Here is a 16,472-nt window from a genome sequence, read left to right on the forward strand (position 1 = left end):
TTTCTTTTTCTTTTCTTTTTCTGTTTCAAAAGTGGCTTTTTCTTTACAATTCTTCCCATAAGGCCTGCACCCCTGAGTCTTCTCTTTACTGTTGTACATGAAACTGGTGTTGAGCAGGTAGAATTCAATGAAGCTGTCAACTGAGGGCATGTGAGGCATCTATATCTCAAACTAGAGACTCTGATGTACTTATCCTCTTGTTTAGTTGTACATCTTGCCTTCCACATCTCTTTCTGTCCTTGTTAGAGCCAGTTGTCCTTTGTCTTTGAAGACTGTAGTGTACACCTTTGTATAAAATCTTCAGGTTTTTTTTTTTTTTTTTTTGGCAATTTCAAGCATTGTATAGCCTTCTTTCAAAACAATGACTGAATGACGAGTTTGTAGAGAAAGCCGTTTCTTTTTTGCCATTTTTGTCCTAATATTGACATGCCAGTCTATTGCAAACTGTGGCAACTCAAAAACAAACACAAAGACAATGTTAAGCCTTATTTAACAAACCAAATAGCTTTCAACTGTGTTTGATGTAATGGCAAGTGATTTTCTAGTACCAAATTAGCAATTTAGCATGATTACTCAAGGATAAGGTGTTGGAGTGCTGGAAATCGGGCCTGTCTAGATTTGATCAAAAATGACTTTTTTCAAATAGTGATGGTGCTGTTTTTCACATCAGTAATGTCCTGACTATACTTTGTGATCAGCTGAATGCCACTTTGGTGAATTAAAGTACCAATTCTCTTCCGAAAAAGCAAAATCTGTACAACTTTTGGCCGCCAGAGTGTGTGTATATATATATATATACACACACACACACACACACACACACACACACACGTGTATATCTATCTCTACACACACACATATGTATATTTATATTATATACATAATGTATAAATAGAGCTATATAAAATGCCTTTAAAGTAGGGCACATAGGTCAAGCTGATGTATATGCAAAATAACCAGATATGATGAACTGTTCAACCCACATAAAGACCCATTTTTATGTACTGTATAATGATGTTAAATGTATAATGATTTCCATGTAGTCCCATGTGAAATACTTCAATTCAGCACTAGGTGACAGCACAACACATGTATGGTTAAAACAGCTTAAACTTACATGTTCAAGTCAAGAAACAACAGATGGCCCATTAAATCCTAAACTTTAAGAAAATCTAAGTAAGCACACCCAACAACTCAGCCAATAAAATCACAAACCTCACTAAATTATCCAATTACAAAACACCTCTAGAACAACACTTTAGGAACCCTTGGTCGCTACTAGACCACATCCAAAGGCCCATCATCCTCTGAGGCCTCTGTCATCTTTTCTATAATCCATGCGTTTTGTGGCCCAGATGAGCAAAGTGATGTTGGAGAGAACAGCACGACCTTGAACACAGTAGCATGAAATCTGCACTTGACATTAAAGTAGTGATGTTGTGGGTGACGTTATCAGATCACCGCACACATGCAAAAGATGCTCATCTAGACGTGAGGCTGGGGAATACTCATGACACAGAAACTGCAACTAATAATTGAGAAAGCATGTTAACTGGTGCAAAAAAAGGGGAAAAAACAGCAATTCCACATCCAAGCGAACCCACACACACCATCCAGTCAGACTGAAACATGCTGTAGACATGGGTGAGGGGGACAGACCTAACCCCAATCATGTTTCACCCACGAACCAGGCTGTATGACACGTTTTTAGTTGTGTTTTGTTTAGGATTTTCCATATTGACAGTCTTGTACTGAAAAAGTAACAAATTAATCTCTAAACTTGGTTCTTGCTGTTGTGTGATGTCTACTTTCACATCCTATTAGTGAAAGATTAATTTCTTAGCAATTTGTCACTGAGACGATGCAATGAAAATGTGTCACTTGCTTTAATATCATTTCATGGATTACTGACACCACTAAAAGGACACCTTTAATACAAACTAGACTAATATTTTACCCCATATTCACACTTTTCTATTTAATCGGTTATTGGGTCTTTTATGTCAGGTCTACCGATATTACTGGTGCCATATGATCGGTCGCTAAAGAACAGCAGCCACCTAACAACATAAGTAAACAATGGTGTCCACAACTAAATTAACTAAATTAAGGGATACTTCACCAAAAAAATTAAAATTCTCTCGTCATTCACTCACTCTCATGCCATCCCAGATGTGTATGACTTTCTTTCTTCTGCAGAACACAAACAAAGATTTTTAGAAGAATATTTCAGCTCTATAGGTCTATACAATGCATGTGAATGGGTGCCAAAATTTTGACGCGCCAAAAAGCACATAAAGGCATCATAAAAGTAATCCATAAAACTCCAGAGGTTTAATCCATATCTTCAGAAGTGATATGATAGGTTTGGGTGAGAGATCAATATTTAAGTCCTTTTTGTTAGAAATTCTTCTCCCTGCCCAGTAGGGGGCGATATGTATGAAAAATGTTAATCACCAAAAACACAAAAAGAAGAATGTGAAAGGGAATGTTAAAGTGGAGATTGACTGAGCAGGGAGGATAATTTATAGTAAAAAAGGACTTGAATATTAATCTGTTTCTCACCCACACCTATCATATCACTTCTAAAGACATTGATATAAACCACTGGAGTCTTATGGATTACTTTTATGCTTTTAGAGCTTCAAAATTTCAGCACTCAGGCTATTTTCCAGTCATGCCAGTGCAGCGCCTATATACTTGAATGGAGAAAAGACCAAAATCTCAAAAACTAAAGATTATGATCAAAGAACATTTAAAATCAGCAAGAAAATCTGACAATACTGGTATCATAAACTATGATTCTTAACCTCATATTACACTAAAAACAAAATGTTCCCGGCTTGCATAGCTAATGCACATGCGCGTTCTAGAGTTGATTGACAGACGATGTCTGTTTCCAGCTGCTCATTCCAACAGATAAGGGATATAAAATGTGCACTCCTACAATAGTCTACAAGGTATTACAATATAAACAATAAAAAGTAAACATTGTCATATTTCATAAACACTATATCATCATCATCAACAGTTGATCTTAAGTGATAGTTTTTCATAAATTTCCGATATGGCCTAATGATTGTGAACTGCTCTGCAAAAGCTGAAAACACTCACAAGCCCCTGCGTGCTTGGAGAAAATACAACAATGTCTGCGTTTTCACTCTGAAGGACGCAGTGCATGCATTTAATTAACTAAATTGTATTCTTTTTATGTTTAATAATCACATTAAATCATATCATGATTCCCGTCTTTCCGCCCCCAAATTTAAGGCCTCTTAAGACCAGAATTTTAATAAAAATTAAGACTTTTGTTGTATCATTTAAGATAAGATTTTATGACCATAAATTTTGTAAAACTGAATTTAAGAAATTGTAAGACTTTTGATCCTGGACTTCCTTTCTACTTCAACCCTGCTCATTGACCGTTGGGCGCTCAGAGCTCCTTGGCTGAGTGTTCCAATTTCTCCCATTCATTTTAATAGAAATGGCCCATTTCTGCTAAATAATCTCTGCAACAAGTCAAGTGCTTCACATTCATTTTAAATTTAAGATAAAAGATCCACTTACGCTCTGATTACAGAACACATGTATATCATTTCATGAAATGCACACTTTTTTTTTCATTTGGCATTTTGTTGCTCTTGGTGTGTGTCCAGGTTTTGTCTGTGGTGTTGACGAGCAACAGTGCTGTCTCTCGGCCAAATGTAACGGTTACATCAGTTCCCCAGACACTCTGTGATCACCTCTCCCTCCCTTGTCTCTGCTCTACAGTTATCATTTCTTCTCTCTTTCCGCTGACCTTCTCTCCTTTACTTCCCTGTCTCATATCAACTCTCCCCCTTTTTTTCTTTCCTTTCATTATTTGGTTTCTTATCAAGCTCATCCTCCTCCCTCTCTCTCGCTCACACAGTGTTTTATTTGTAAATGTTCTTTCCTTCTCTTTTACTTTCACCTCATCTCTTTTCTCTCTTCTTTATTCCCTTAAACCTCATGATCTTGTCTAGTTCAATCATATAAAATCATGACTTCAGGTCAAAATGTATCCCAAAATTAAATAAATAAATACATTTTTGCTAAAAGAAAATGAAGCTTATTCATTCATATTGGTCATTTAGATTTACTTTTACATCTTATTACATCTGCATAATACGATTTACTTTTGAGATTCTCAGTACTGTAATAATATAGTATTTTTTTTACTGTACTGTAATACTATGATTTTTTAAATTAGAATCCGCATAATGACAGTATAACAAACAAAGTTTGCTAATAATAATAATAATAATAATAATAATAATAAGTCAAATGGTTAACATCACAATGCAAAAGGCTTCATTTACTTAAAACAAAATGTCAATGACTCGGACATGTTGAAAAAGCAAGTAATGCACTGAAATAAACATTCTTGGCCAAAACCTAAAATTCTACACACAGTGAAGAAAAAAAAAAAAAAAAAAAATAATAATTTTTAATAATACATTTTAAATAATACTGTACTTTGTTTGGAATAGTTTCTTAAATTCTTAATACTATTATATTATATTATACTATATTGTATTATATTAATTAGCATAATATTTAGGCTCAAACAACTTTTAAAATATTAGATAATATTTTTAGAATATAGCACAGCTGAATGAATTTTGGCTAATATATGCAGATCATTACACTACAAAAAGCTCTATGACAAAGGTGCATGCATCTCAACTGTAAGCACAAGCTTGTCACAGTCAATATATCACCATCAGCCGTGGTTTACATTTAATGTAATTAAACCAGGATCTTTTCACTTAAACGCTTCTTTTTTCCATGTCAGTGTTTCTATTACTGAGTTTTAAAGTAACAGTTTCTGTTTAAATTTTGCATTTGAATTCAGTACAGTCACAGCTATGATTTACCTTTTTTCATTGCCGTATGATTTCTGTGCAACTTTAGCATGTAAGATAAGCACAGTTTGGTCTCCTCGTTCCTTCAGGTAATTCCGCATGGCTTCTCTGAAAACAGAATAAAAGGAGGAAAACTGTTCAAAAATGCATCTACCTCAAACTGATGAAGCAGTATTACATTATCATAGAAAAACACAAATCAAAATGTGATTACTGAAATAGGCAAGATTATTCTTAAACTTGCTATTTTTGAAATATGAACATTTATAAAACAGCACTGCACTTTTGTTTTAACTGCAATGCTGCAGTTTTGAGCTTTTAAACACAAGCCCTCATGTTTCAGACCTGTAAAACCACTTTAAATGCACTATTGTAGAGGACCCTGGTGATAGCACTTGTGTGTTAAGTGAGAAAGCCTGCTGAAGGCCTGTGTGTGCTTTAAAACCCAAACCCAAAATCTCCAGAGCTCAACTAGAAACACAGGCCCAAGTTTGATTAGCCAATTCTCTGGTGAGTGCAACTGTGTTGCTTGCAAAAAAGCACAAACACTGTGGCCAAAAAACTAAAGTTTCCAGCTGGGGGTCTTTAAAATAAAAAAGAAGGGGAGAGAGGGGGGTTTGTGTGTGTGTGTATATATGAAGGAAAAAGCACAAACTCTCTTAGCTCATAATCAAAGAATTCTGATTTCGTGTCAGTGTTCCAATTACCTCAGTTAGCTAACAAAAAATATCCCAGCATGTGCAAACTTAAATTAGCTCGGTAACTGTGGATGCAGTGGAAGTAGGATGCATTTTAAGGAAAAAATTTTAAAAAATTGCTTCAAGGTCATTGTAATATGTGATAGTACAGACACAGAATGCTAAACAGAACTGTGCAGGAGGATACAATAAATGGTCATGATGTGTAACAGACTATACATGTCAGCTAAAAATGCTCAATTACACAGACACTCACGCACACAAAAAACGCCCTGACACCTGACACGGCAAAATGCTCAGAGGGAGACAGAGATGGAGTCAGTGTGGGGGGCAGGTTACACACACACAGCTTCCCTTTGCCACGCAAATGTCCCACACACGCTCAAGTTAGATAGGCTTTTGTTATGGAAAGCAAGGGGGCCCTGCAAGGGAGGGAGGGGACGGATGAGAGGGAAAGAGAGGTGAAAGGGTTGTGCTCTGACAATAATCCTTCTCCTAAGAAGACAACTTAAACACTAAAATCTTGCACGAAAAGGAGGACTGACATTCAAAATAAATGTTACTGTATTCCAAGTTTCAAGTGGCAAGTAATTTGTTCATCCACACTGAGAGGAACAATTCTGTGAGACAGCACACAATCACAGTCAATCCAAACATAATTGATGTTATTATGACATCATCTAAAATGCAATTGGCTCTTTCACCTTTAAGGCAGGACTTCCTTTTCTACATCCGCTGACCGTTGGGCGTTCCAATTTCCCCCAATTTTAATAGAAGTGATCCATCTCTGCTAAATAGTCTCTGGCAACATTCACCAAAATTGTTCAGTAGAATGGTTTACTGAGTCTGGTAGGGAAGAAATTGACTAGCCTGCTCAAGACCCAGACCTGAACCCCACTGAACACCTTTCCGATTAACTGGATCGCCAACTGCAAGCCTGGCCCCATCACCCCACAGTGACTGATCTCACTGATGCTCTGGTGTCTGAATGGGGGTAAAAGTTTTTTCCAGAATAGTGGAAGCTGTTGTAGTAGTAAAGACAGGACCAACTCCTAATTAATGGCAGTGGTTTTGAAATTAAATGCTTAAGAAGCACACATCTGTTCCAAAACTTATGAGCTCTCTTGTTGTCTCTGGCCTACATTGGCAGCTGTCTTCTATGGCAGCATCCTAACTGAAATAATGTTCTACAAAGGCGGCAACTCCACGCGTCATTCTCTGATCTCATGCAACACACGAGACCAGAGACTGTTTAGCAAAGATGGACCACTTGTATTAAAATGAATGGGAGAAATTGGAACATCCAACAGCTAACGGATATAGAAAATGAAGTCACTCGAGAACGTGCATGCATATTAGTTGAACCGCCTAAAAAATATAATTTTTTTAGTGTGATCTTAGCCAAAAAAGGTCCATTTACCCATCATTGTCAGATTTTACTGCTGATTGTTAATATGCTCTTTGATCGTAATGTTGACCAACAGTTTTGGAGATTTCGGTCTCTCCACATTCAAGTACTGTAGATAGGAACTGTACTTTCATGCGGCTTGTATCCAAAGAAATAGCTTGCCAGGGGCATTCCAAAGATGGCCTCCTAGTGGACTGATTTGCCTTGAAAGGGACTTTAAAGAGACTCAACTCCCAACTTATTCTCAACACAGGTGACGAGAGGAATGACGTGATACTCTAATGAGCAAAAATATGCATAGCACACACAAATTTTGGGTAAAATAGTCAGTTTTCTATCAAATTAAACTATTTTTAATCTATACTTTTCGGTATTGAATGGATTATAAATATTTTTAGAGTCCAAATTTCTCTTGCTTCGTACACCATCTTGGATTTATTTTTCCACCAAACTCATTACATTGCATTCAGGGATCGGCTACATATGGAGGATATATATACGATGCTACCTTAAAATGTGGCCAAAATGAGATATCTTAATAGGCAGCATAATACAGATACCTACCTTATGGAATAGCCTTCGCATTGGCAGCGCGCCTATAATGTCTTGAAGTGCTACCTCCGGAGGCAGCTCACTAGGTTTTGGAACAGACCCATGGGTGTGGTGTTCAGGTGTCCACATATTTTTGGCCATATAGTGTAGTTGCAGCACTCTGCTAAAGAACTCTGCTGAACTGTTGATGCATCGTTTAAACTAAATCACTAAAATTATTGACTTCCATCGGCTCTGTCGCTACAAATCGCTGTCAGTGTGAGCGCCCCTTGTCATGGAAGATAGCTTTTGTTGCTTTATCACATCAAGCCTGGTTAAGATGCTGTGTTAATCTAAACTAGAGGAGTCTTAGGTCTAAAAACTGCCTAATCTGTTTTTCTTCACGCTAAACAAATTTCAATTGACAAAATAATGCTTAAAAGAAAAAAATATAATTTCTTTGAGGTTCATTTATGGAGTCAAATGGTTTTATTGTCAACAGCTTCTTTCTCAAACAGAATGAGTTTTGAACCATGTTGAACTGAATATTGAACTGCCAAGTGTTGAACACCTCCTGGCCTCACTGGATTCCTGCGGATCTGATGAGGTCATCTTCCTCAGGCCCATGTCATCCAATAGCTTTGATACTTCTAATAACCTGAAGTGTACAGTATATTTTCAGAAAAAAATGTATACAGAAATCTGATAGATGGCCATATGTGAACAGATATAAAAAATTATAGTTCATACATTTGGGCATACTGTATATGTACATATTCAAATTCCACAATTGTTTGAGAAAATATATGTTACATGAATGAAACCAGCCATTTTTGTAGTATTTTGAACTGAGCATATATACTTGCATATTTGTTTTACATATATTTCCAGATATATATCAGATTTCTATATAGCCTACAATGATTTGGACTGTGGACCTCACAAAAGACCGATGGAAGGCTTATGCTGAGCAGAGACCTCCACTACCCTGGTTTAAAATCAAGTAATTTCACAAAATACCATAGAACTCCCTCAGCTACACAGAAGCACGGAGAAGAGCATGTGCAAAGCACATGAAATCAGCTGCACACATTGATTCTTGATTACTGGCACCACAGCAAGAACAGTCGAGGCTTTCGACATTTTCCTTGCATATACAAATGTTTTCGCGTCAACAGGGTTCAGCTTTGATATCCAGCAACCCAACAATCCACAAACACACCAGCAGTGTTTATGAAGCATCTCAGAAGGGAGTTTGTTGGTTGCCTCCAGGATTAGGAGGGATCCTGGAAAAAAAAACATAACACATCTTCTGTTGGCGCTGTAATCAAAGATCTGACAGAATAGCCATTAGCTAAATAAATTCCACAATGGTACACCATTTGTTTCTTTATATTACCAAATAGAGATGTGTCAGAATGGTTGATTAGTCATCCAATTTAGTGAGGTCAACTAGTGAGTTTATCTTAATCTTTATTATGCATAATCTGTAAATATTGGTTTGTTTAAGGACTATGACATTTTTGTGAATAAAAGCTAACAATTATTTAGCCTATTTATAGGTTGAATATCTGTCAGTAACCCTATGGATGGGCTTCACTTGGCATCCATATATTGCCGAGAAATGCACTAGTTAAGTGTCTAGTGAACATTACCATGCAACCTGTCTAACTAAATTTATATACTGTACACTTACTGAGCACTTTATTAAGAATGCCTGTACACCTACTTATTCATGCAATTATCGAATCAGCCAATCATGTGGCACCAGTGCAATACATAAAATCATGCAGATATGGGTCTGGAGCTACAGTTAATGTTCACATCACCCATTAGAATGGGGTAAAATGTGATCTCAGTGATTTCGACCGTGGCATGATTGTTGGTGCCTGACGGGCTGGTTTGAGTATTTCTGTAACTGCTGATCTCCTGGGAGTTTCACACACAACAGTCTCAAGAGTTTACTCAGAGTGCCAAAAACAAAAAGCATCCAGTGAGCATCAGTTCTGTAAGCGAAAATGGCTTGTTAATGACAGGGGTGAGAGGAGAATGACCAGACTGGTTCGAGATGACAGAAAGGCTATGGTAACTCAGATAACCACTCCAAAACTGGACACATGCTGAGGTACACATATGGTAGGGTCAGAATTTGGCACCAACAACATGAATCCATGGACCCAACCTGCCTTGTGTCAACAGTCCAGGCTGGTGGCAGTGGTGTAATAGTGTGGGGAATGTTTTCTTGGCACACTTTGGGCCCGTTAATACCAATCAATCATCGCTTTAATGCCACAGAGTATTTGAGTTTTGTTGCCGATCATGTGCATCCCTCCATGGCCACAATTTACCCATCTTCTAATGGCTACTTCCAGCATAATAATGCACCATGTCACAAAGCAAAAGTTATCCCAAACTGGTTTCATGAACATAACAATGTGTTCACTGTTTTTCAGTGGTCTTCCCAGTCACTGAATCTGAATCCAACAGAACACCTTTGGGATGTGGTAGAACGGGAGATTTGTAGCATGAATGCGCAGCTGGCAAATCTGCAGAAACTGAGTGATGCAATCATGTCAACATGGACCAGAATGTCAAAGGAATGTTTCCAATATCTTGTGGAATCCATGCCATGAAGAACTGAAGCTGTTTTGAGAGCAAAGGGAGGCCTTACCCAGTATTACAGTGTTCCTAATAAAGTGCTCAGTGAGTGTGTGTGTGTGTTTATATATATATATTTGAAATATATTTGCATATGCCTCCTACAAACTTATGGTTCTTCAAGACTCAAAACGTGCATATAAAAAAGTGTTTAAGGATCAAACACTTATGATCCAATATTTTAACTTTAAACAAAATCCCACCTGAAAACTAAAATGGAAAATATATGAAGTTTCTACTTCATGGGCCAACATCTTATGCAGAACATTTTGATCCAAACTGGGATTTTGTTGTTTCTGGCACAATTTAATGCACCTCGTAATGCTGGCAAAATAAGGTCATCAATAAAATGCAGCTCCATGTCAGTGATTCCTGAAGATCAATTTGAGAGATTTCCTGTATACACAGAGATCTTGCATGCAAAGGGAAGCCACTGTGGCATGTGATGTTAAATTCTTCAGAAAAAAACCCACAGGCCATGGGCTTTGCCTCCTCACAGAAGAAAGAGAGCAAAACTCTCTCTTATTACTCTCTCTGTAATACTATGAATGAAGAATGTAGGTTATAAATCTAGATTCATTTAAATTTGGTTTGAAATGAAAACAGTAGTGATAGAAAAAGATCTAATTTTAAACAGAAATCCAAGGCAAATTTACACGGCCTTAGTGCAACAGGAAAAATTCTGACCAAAAATGTAAAATATTACATTTAGCTAGAGACAAACAGAAGATCCGCTTATTACATTTTAACACAAGCAACTACAATGATACACACATTTGCACAAAGCAAGACACATAGCGGGAAGCAGAGGACAAGCCTTTGTGAGTCATCAATTTTGAGAAACAGCATGACAAATATGGACACTTCAACAGGAAGAGCTTCTGACATGCATACAAACACTGAACACGAAACAGCAAACCCACAACACACATGCATCCACTGTTGACATTCTAACCACACAGGAGGACAGACATACTTGTCATCACCTGTACGTAAAAGGAACAAATAAACATGCTTAGACACATAAAATAATTCATAAAACCACAGGACATGAATGAGAAAATGGCAAATTAAATACAATGACCAGAGAGACACAAACTTTATGTTGGGAAAACGAAAATTACAATAAGTGGGCAACAAAAGCCAAAAACCCATGTCCAGTGATCTCTCTTTTTCTCATCCGCATTGTCATTGTTACAGAGTACAATCAAAATGTTTAAAGCAAGAAGTACAGCAGTAAAAACGTAGTATTCAAGGCATGTTTTCAACAGTGTTTTCACTAAATGAAGGACCAATTATATTTAGTCAGTTTTATTTACAGTATCTGCACCAATTTGCATAATGAGTGTGTTTATATGCATACGATACTCTGATAACTAAAAAAATTAGCTTAATCAAAAAATCTGACAATGCAAAGAAAAACGTGTTTGCATGAGATTTGAAATAATTAATTTATATTTTACTTTTGACATCAAAACATAAACAATACATGTGCACAATGGATAAGCTGGAATGGTTTTTAAAGACTGCAGAGCAAAGTCGGAGAAATGGGCAAAAATCTACGTGTGCTGATTGGTTTATTTCGAAACCATTTATGACTTTACCCCAATAAAGGAAAACTGTTTAAGGCATTTAAGTGACCAAACAAGTTGTCTGCTTAAGCATAATCGGTGTAAGATTGTGCATATAAACACACTCAGTAATACACTGAACTATTTACTTGCAAGTACTTTTTAGTAAAACATTTTACAGGATGGAAAATGCCACGTAGGGAGTTCAATGAACATTGAGGGATGAGCCAAACTAATATTTGAATCAGTGTTTTAAAACAGATTTGTTAAAACTTATCTGCATTTTTGCAACTGAGGTTTAAATAATCAGAGATGCTATTAAAACATCTGTCTTAAAGCTCTCATACACATTAGTTGTGAAACAAGATATGTTGATTATTTACATATCACCAAAGTAATATTAAATACATTGGATATGATCAATATATCGCCCAGCCCTTGTAGAGACTAATAGTAAAAATAAAATAAAAAAACAAACATTTTTTTTAACAATTTACAATAAGGTTCCATTTGTTAACATTAGCTAATGCATTAGGTATCATGAACAAACAATGAACAATCTACTTTAACAGCATTAATTAATTTTTGTTAATGTTAGTTAATAAAAATTCAGCTGTTCATTGTTAGTTCATAATGCATTAACTAATGTTAACAAATACATCTTTTGATTTTAAAAATGTATATGTTGAAATTAACATTAACTAAGATTAATAAATGCTGTAAAAGTATTGTTCATTGTTAGTTCATGTTAACTAATGTTGTAACTAATGTTAACAAATGGAACCTTATTGTAAAGTGTTACCAAGTGTTTTCCAAAAGACCTAGGTAGGGGTGTCACAAGGAATGTAATTAGTCAACTGCTCAAACATAACTGGAACAAGTTTCTTAACACCTTATCTCCTCAGATGATTGTCCCTGTAATTAGTGAGCCATTAAATCACTATGGCTGATAAAAAGCATCAAATGACAGCTAGGTAACTAAACAAGGGCTAACTTAAGGAGACAAGCAAGACAACAGAACACAAAAGGACACTGCATATGAATGAGACACTGCTCAAGTTAGTTCATGCCCACATTTTGCAGAATTAGTAAAACGGTTACTTGTGCCAAGGCTGCATGTTAGAATGTGCACGGGAAGAGAAAGAGATGGGGAGGGGGAGGGGGAGAGAGAGAGAGAGAGAGAGAGAGAGAGAGAGAGAGAGAGAGAGAGAGAGAGAGAGAGAGAGAGAGAGAGAGAGAGAGCTTGGATAATACTCAATAGTTAAAAAAAAAAACGTGGACAAAAACAACAGTTAATTGAGACTGCAAATGTATTAAAAAGGTTAATCTACCTCTACAAATGATGCTAAAGCTTTTTTCAGAACTTTTTTAAATAGCTTTTCACCAATTGGTGTCAAGGAGATTTTCAGTGGTTGTATGAAGTCAGTCTCCCTAATGTTCACACAGGTGTCCTAGCAGAGTAACCATAGGCATATTTCATCACATTTACATGTTCCACAAAATGTAACAACCAAAATGTGTCCAAATATTTTCATCTTTATTTTGAACAGTCTATTGCTTTATGATTTGAAACCTGTTTCAAACTGTACGGATTGAAAAGTGTGTCTGTGCTATATTACTTTGTTACATTTTGTTATATAATACAAAGACATTAAGACATTTTTAAGGGTGGCTTAAGAATCCAAAAATGTTTGGGTTTGCCACTGTACACACATCATGCTTTATCTAACTATACTGCACTCTTTCCTGTTTACTCAGATTCACAGGTGAAGGGACCCCACACAGACAGGGGCCATGAAGCAGTGGCAGAGCCCTGCCAGGGCTGGGCAGGCAGCACTGAACTCTCCTCTCTATCATTTTCCACATCCCTCACTCCCCCACTGAAAACAAGATCCACTGTCTGGAGCGGCTTCACAGAACGGACCTTCTCAAAAAGTTTCCTCAGTTTCAGTCCATGTTTCTTGAGTGAACCTCAAACTGTAATTTTGACTCTTCAAAGAACGATGGAGGAAAATAACATTAAACAGAAAGACGAAGACAAGAGGGGAAAAAGAAAGTGAGAGAGAAAGCAAGTGAATAGACAAGCAAGAGAGAGAGAGAAAGCGACAAATAGGGGTCAATAACGAAGGAAAACTTCCACAGCTGTGACTTTAGACACTAAAACCAAACCTCAATGGGGATTATTGTTTGGACTGTTCTGGGCCAAAAGCACTTTTAGTTTTAGACCAAAAATAAAATTAAGAACTCGGCCAAAGATCAAATTTTTTAATCACACAATAAGGATTCAAGAAAAACTACCAAGTTTATGTTCTCTGGATAACAACCTACTGAGAAAAATGGGAAATCGATTTTTACATTTTCTGAAAAGAAAAATTGCCCATGTAAAACTTGCTGCCACAACGCTATATAGGGTGTTGTGAGTCGGTTACCAGAATGTTGATGCGAAGGTCTTGAGTATTGTTTAGGATGTTGTTATGAGGTTGCTAAGGTTGTCAGGTTCGCTAGCAGTGAGGAGAGAGGACCCAAATGGATGGTGAATAACGGGCTTTTATTGATCAAAATAACAATAAACAAACAAAAACTACCCCAATGGGGGGAAAACACAGTCCAGGGTGACAAACATGTTGACGTGCTGGGCTGGAGCAGGAGAACCAACAGACATCCACAAAGCAGGGAACACAACCGACAGGGACCTAACAGAGAACGATAACAGCAAACATTCCACATAGTAAAGACAACGGACTCGCACCAGACAGAGCAGAAAGGAAAATGAAATAAGGGAGCAAACAACAAGGGAGGCAGGTGGAACAAATAACAAGATAACAGGGCAAACCAGGGGGTGGGATTATTACTCAAGACAGAGAAATGCGTGGCAATGAGAAACCAAAACAAAGCCACACACTCACACAAACGACAGACACAAACAATAGACATGAGTGCATGCTGCCAGGATGACACAAGAGCAACATGCACTCATGTGCACAAGAGAACACATGACAAGGCAAGGCATATATTCTCACACAAGACTCAGACCAGACAAGATGTGAGTGCACACCACAAGACAAAACACAAATGCCTGGACTCAGCCACTAAGTAAATAATACCAAACCAATCAAAGTGGCTGAGTCCAGACACAAGACAGAAACAAACAAAACATAAGTGTCAGGGCTCTGCCACAAAAGTAAAGAAAATCAAACTAAGGGCAGGACCTTGACAAGGGTGTACCTGGTAGTTGCTAGGTCGTTTTGCTTACTGACCCAAGTCAAAAGAGCCCTCCCCCAAGTTTCTATGATATTTTGGTTAAATAAATAGCTTTATATTTTTCCATCATTTGTCATTCACAATGCTTCGAGAGACTAGCTCATGCTGTTATGAAAGACGGTAAGTACACAGTCTTGTCTTTTTGCCTGATTTTCAAATACTTTTTTGTTTCAAATCAAAGTTTGTAATGTTGTGATTCTCCTCGGAGCTGGTTCATGGCTTAAAACTCTTTTATGAAAATCTTTTTTTATTAATGGAAAAAATACATCTGGAACCAAGACGGTGTTCTATATAATACATCTGACCAACTGATGCGCTCTATAGCAATAGTGGTCCTTGCTAAGCTACAAAAATATGTTTAAAGGCCCAAACATACTTCACGCAAGTACGCAAACACAGACGCACCTTGATACACAAGCTCGATTCCATGCGTCGTTGCGTAGTGATATGTGTCAACGCTCAATTCATAACCCAACACAAGTATGCGCTGCATTCTCTGCACTGCCGCAAGGGGAGCGAGAGCGGATTTTCTGTTCTGTTCTGTCATGGCGGAGCAGCAATTTGAGGAGAGCCTTGCCAAACAAGTTAGATTATACAAACATATTTACGACCCCTCGTCCCCTCTCCATTCGAATAAAACAGCGATTGAAAATGCTTGGCAAGAAATTGCAGCTTCCCTAAATTCTGATAACAACACTGTAAAGAGAAAATGGAAACAACTATGGGACCGATTTGTCCGAGCCAGGAAGAAATGGAAAGGCGTCCGCAGCGGAGATGCCTCAACTAGCTATGGATATCCAGTCACTTTGGACATGTCGGGATGGCTTTTTGACTTAATAAAACACTGGACTACAGAGTCAAATTTTCGTGATTCTGTTTCGTGGAGCCTAAAAAAAAGCCAGACCACCAGAGCAATACAAGAGCACAGGTAAAGTACGTATAACGGGCCCATACGTAGGCCATGCGTTGGCCAAGTGCTCGCGTCTGTGTTCACGTACTTGCTTGAAGTATGTTTCGGCCTTATGGGTCAATGACGTGACGCTCATTTTTTTTGTCCGCGTCTAATAAATTATTAACAAATACATTACAAATTCAGTTCAAACAAAACAAATACTTGAATACACCTCTTCTATGATGAACATGCATTCAATTACAGAGTTTTTCATTTTGATATTTTTTCTGGGGCTTAAAGTAAAAAATGTCATGTGGTGCAACCGTCCGGAGACAGTAAAAAAATTCTAAGTCACATTAAATCCTTCACTGGTGGGGATCGCCGACGATCTTACGATCGGTACTGTTTACATTAACTGTATGTTATTAACATTCAATTCTTATTTAATCGTGACAAATTATACACCATAAGAAAGGTCTAATACTTCAGCTTTGATATTTAGCGAATGTTTCACAACAGAAATGTTACTGCCTGAGTAATTTCTACATTTTTGTCAACATTTCAAAA

General features: G+C 37.3%; 1 protein-coding gene across 7 annotated transcripts in view; it reads right to left on the bottom strand.

Moving 5' to 3' along the window:
• LOC127448272 (recombining binding protein suppressor of hairless-like) overlaps positions 1-16,472 on the bottom strand; it is an 86,107-nt gene that overhangs the window by 14,133 nt on the left and 55,502 nt on the right. For 5 of the 7 annotated variants that reach the window (XM_051710729.1, XM_051710708.1, XM_051710687.1 and 2 more), the window contains one exon: positions 4,899-4,994. In XM_051710729.1, the coding sequence (XP_051566689.1) occupies positions 4,899-4,987 (89 nt within the window). In that variant the 5' untranslated portion in view covers positions 4,988-4,994. Of the gene's footprint in view, positions 1-4,898; positions 4,995-7,556; positions 8,810-16,472 lie in introns of all 7 variants that reach the window. The other 2 variants (XM_051710701.1, XM_051710692.1) reach the window with 1 other exon arrangement.

Source organism: Myxocyprinus asiaticus, chromosome 1, assembly GCF_019703515.2.
Source record: "Myxocyprinus asiaticus isolate MX2 ecotype Aquarium Trade chromosome 1, UBuf_Myxa_2, whole genome shotgun sequence".
Classification (NCBI taxonomy): domain Eukaryota; kingdom Metazoa; phylum Chordata; class Actinopteri; order Cypriniformes; family Catostomidae; genus Myxocyprinus; species Myxocyprinus asiaticus.